This window comes from Cryptomeria japonica, chromosome 8 (assembly GCF_030272615.1).
Source record: "Cryptomeria japonica chromosome 8, Sugi_1.0, whole genome shotgun sequence".
Classification (NCBI taxonomy): domain Eukaryota; kingdom Viridiplantae; phylum Streptophyta; class Pinopsida; order Cupressales; family Cupressaceae; genus Cryptomeria; species Cryptomeria japonica.
This window is the reverse complement of record NC_081412.1, coordinates 172,655,171-172,659,223: the sequence shown is the minus strand read 5'-3', so window position 1 is coordinate 172,659,223 and position 4,053 is coordinate 172,655,171. Positions and strand designations below refer to the sequence as shown.

The following is a 4,053-nucleotide window of genomic DNA, read 5'->3' as shown; positions in this document are numbered from 1 at the left end:
AAATAAATAACTATTTAATTAATTGAAGGCTTAGGACAAAGTAATTAAATAAATAAAAATATCTATCCAATTAGGCTAGGACAATTTTAGGTGTCTACAATTTTTTTTTGCATACATTTGTGCTGTACACGAGGTCAATTGGTAAGCCATTTATAAAACAATGTTTTAATGCAACAATAGTCCCAAAAAAGAAGTGAGATTTAAACCAATTGTGCATTCATTTATAGGGAACTAAACATAAGTAAAATAAAACCTTTGAATGAAAAATACATTGGACTCCCTTATTAATGGGTTCATGTTATGTTTGCAATAGTGAGAGGGGGAGAGAGATGGATAGATAAAGAGAGTCATACATGTCTAGAGATAAGAGAAGAGAGAAAGAGAGAGATAGAGATGGAAATGGAGATGGAGAAGGAAAGGGAGAGAAAAAGTGATAAATGAGAGATGTTGTTGTATCGAGCCTATTTTGACTTAGAGGTTAAATATTCCCCACTTCTATTGGTACAATTTTCCCCCAAATTATTCAACAGGGGTTTGGGGGCAACACCCCTTGCAGGGTCCAGGGGCAGTGCCCCCCCCAAAATGCTCAAACAACTTTTATTATTTTATAAAGGCGTCGAGAGTTATTTTTTATTGGCTGACATATACTAACCCTATTTTTGTAACCAACAAAAGTCTTGATAAAACAACTAAGGGTTAGGGTTTTCATTGAGATTTTTGTAGCATTTTACAACGATATTGAGTTGCAATAGATTGCTAGTTGTAATCTGTTCGATTTGGTGGATTAATATAATATTGAACTCTATGTTTGGTGGATGTAGCCTAAGTTTGGGAGAACAATGTTAAAAATTGTCTCTTCACTGTTATTATTTCTATGTTTTTCATTCCTTTGTTTAATCTTTATTTGCATTTAATGGATATTTTCTGCATGCAATTCCTAACAAGAGAAGGACAAATAAAGATTGAAGAGATAAATATAGAGAGAGATGGAGATATAGAGGCTTATAAGTAGAGGTCTAGGAAGGAGAGGGAGAGGGAGAGGGGATGAAAGAGATTTATGGATGGGTGAGAGAGAGAGAGAGAGAGAGAGAGAGAGAGAGAGAGAGAGAGAGAGAGAGAGAGAGAGAGAGAGAGAGAGAGAGAGAGAGAGAGAGAGAGAGAGAGAGAGACGTTTGGGCCAATTTGTAATTGACTCATCAACAAAGATGTTGACATAGGTTAACACATAGTATGGTGTCTATACCTTTGGCAAATATTTGAATCAGTGGTAATAACTTTTTTAAAAAAAATATTGAATTATTTGTAGTTGACATCCATAAACTCATTTTATTTTTATTTTCACATATACAGTATCCTTTAGTGCCTTATCCACTTAAACTTTTCAATACAAAATACACCCAAGGGATTTTGTAGAGAGTGCCAAGGAAGGAAGCTACTTAGAAATTGAATAGGAGGTGCCATTTTTCATTGAATATGTATGAGCTTTCATAAATTATTTATTGGTTTGGCTTTGTTGCAATTGATCTATTGTACATTCTTTCTCACTTGTTTGTACTTGTTTCTCACCTTTGGGAGTTTTAAATTACACTATGCCATTATTTTCCTCATTTTCGTATTTGCTTTGCTTTAGTTTCACATACAACCTTATGACCTTTAAGATACCATTTTGATTATATGTTCCTTAATATTGATGCATATGAGGTCAAGTCATCCTAAAGTCCATACAACCTTGCACCCTTTTAATGACTTTTATGTGTTGATAATTACATTAAAAAATTAATTAACATTAGGTTTGATATTCTATCCAACAACCATTAATTTTAATTTAATCTAAATTGTTCTATTATATCTATACATTATTCATAAATTTAATTATTAGCTAAAATATATTTTATTTCTATTGTTACAATGATATTAAATCAATTAAATAAATACAAAATAATATTAAAATAACTTATTATTTATTATATAATGTTAAATATAATTAAAAAACATTAAACATATAATTTACTATTAATTTTTAAAATACATTATTAATCATTTATATTTTTTTATTATTTAACAATATAAACCTTAAAAATAATAAATAAGAAATCTAAAAGAGAGATTAAAATAAAATATTCTAAAACTCAAAAAACAATTTCTTACGTCAAAATATTCTTCTAAGGATAGACAAATGTGCTATCAAATAAAATAGCATAAAATATAATTATAAAAAGTTTAAAATTGAAATGTTATATTTAAATAGTCTTTCCCTTTATTGGCACGTGAGTTTATGGGTTTTCCTGACACATGAACCAAAAACCATGGTAAAGTAAAATCTCCCTCACAAATGATAAAATGATGGTGGTAATAATGCAATCCACAAAAAAAAGACATGCAGACATAGAAGAAGAAGAAGAAGAAGAAGAAAGAATTTTAATGTCCACGAGGCTAAGAATAGCCTATGGGACAATCTGATCAAGCTGAATCAGTTTTTTTAAGGTCCAATCTCTGCTTATTCAGGCTGATGATGAGAGCACCCATCTTTACGATATGCTCCTCGCTGAATAGGTTATACCATGTGCTGGCAGTTAGGAAATTGGCAAACTTCTCTTGGCTGACTTTAAGTGCTTCACACTCCAAGATAAAATGTTTTTCAGTTTCCACACTCCCGCTGATGCAAAATGGGAAAACTCTTTCTTCCCAAATCTCTTTTGGCCTTTTCCACCGCCCGGTCTCACACCGAAGTTGGTGAGAGTTGGTTCTAAGCTGTGCGATTAGAATTTTAGCCTTCCATGATATATTAGCCCCTATATAGACTTTTTGAAGATGATCATAATTGGGGTTGAACTCATTAATATAGTATTGTTTCTTCCTTCCTAACCCAATACTCCAATTTTTCTTGTAAAACTTTTCCATAACAAAGACCTTTATCTCCCTTCTGTTTGTGGGGCATGAGTTCAAATAAATATCCCATTTTTCCAACCATTTGATGTTTTGTTTCATCCATGTCTTCTTCCTTTTGCACAAAGTGTCGTTGACAACAACCTTAGGCCGTCTATCTTCTCCCATTTGCTCATTTCTTTTTAAATAGCTAATGAGATGCACCATAGCAGCTGCCTCAATAGGGGCAGCACCCGTTTCACTTAACATGATATCATATGGGACCGTGCTTTTAATTTTGAACTTGCTTGTGATCAAACGTTTTTGAATTCTCTCAATTTGCTTCCATTGAGAATCTAAGGTACTGCTGGCCCAAACTTCACAACCATATAGAATAACCGGCAACACCAAAAGCCTAAAAAGTGTTTGGATGGTTTTCCAATCCCAAAGCTCAGCCTCTTTGCATCTATTTTGAAGTGCATAGAGTGCCTTCCAGCCGCCTAGAGTTCTCTTCTTCCTGCAACCTTCCCAACTAAGACTCTTGTTGAAATGAATTCCAAGGTATTTGTAATCTGCAACTTCTTCAAGAATGCTACCTTCAAAGTAAAACTTATGTTGCTCTTGTTTCCTTCTACTTGAGAAAACCATGATTTTCGTCTTGCTGATATTAACTTGCATTCCCACAATATTGCAAAAGCGCTCAAGGGCAAATAAGTGCTTTTGCAAACCACGGGCGGAATTAGCAAGCAAAATGAGGTCATCAACATAAAGGAGCAGCCTTATCACAAATTCACCCAATTGAATACCATCACCATTCTGCATGTTTAATCATTCTTCAAGTTTGTCAATGTATAAGCCAAACAAGGTAGGGGAAAGAGGACACCCTTGTTTGACACCAATATCACTCCTAAAACTAGTTGAAATGCCATCAGAAGTTCTGATTTTCACTTTAACCTCCTCATAAAGCCTATGAACAACAGCCCTAAGATGAGTCGGGATACCGAGCTCTTCCATTTTGTGCCACAATTTGTCACGTGGGACTGTGTCAAAAGCTTTTTTGAAATCAACAAAGCAACAGAAGACATCTTCCTTTTTCTCCCAGGTTTTTTCGATGATGTGTCTCAAAGTAATACCATGATCAACTATGGAATGTTTAGGTTTGAAACCAGCTTGGCCTTTTGCACGTTT

The 4,053-nt window shown here is 33.8% G+C and overlaps 1 protein-coding gene across 1 annotated transcript; it reads right to left on the bottom strand.

The window, feature by feature from the left end:
* Window positions 1-2,460: 2,460 nt before the first annotated feature.
* LOC131857578 (uncharacterized) lies at window positions 2,461-3,687 on the bottom strand. The gene has a single exon (XM_059210260.1). The coding sequence runs from the start codon at window positions 3,685-3,687 to the stop codon at window positions 2,461-2,463; it is 1,227 nt and encodes a 408-aa protein (XP_059066243.1).
* Window positions 3,688-4,053: the final 366 nt, after the last annotated feature.

Bases quoted from the DNA above. Each gene is read 5' to 3' on its own strand.
- LOC131857578 (XM_059210260.1), bottom strand. From the start codon at position 3,687: ATGCAGAATGGTGATGGTATTCAATTGGGTGAATTTGTGATAAGGCTG.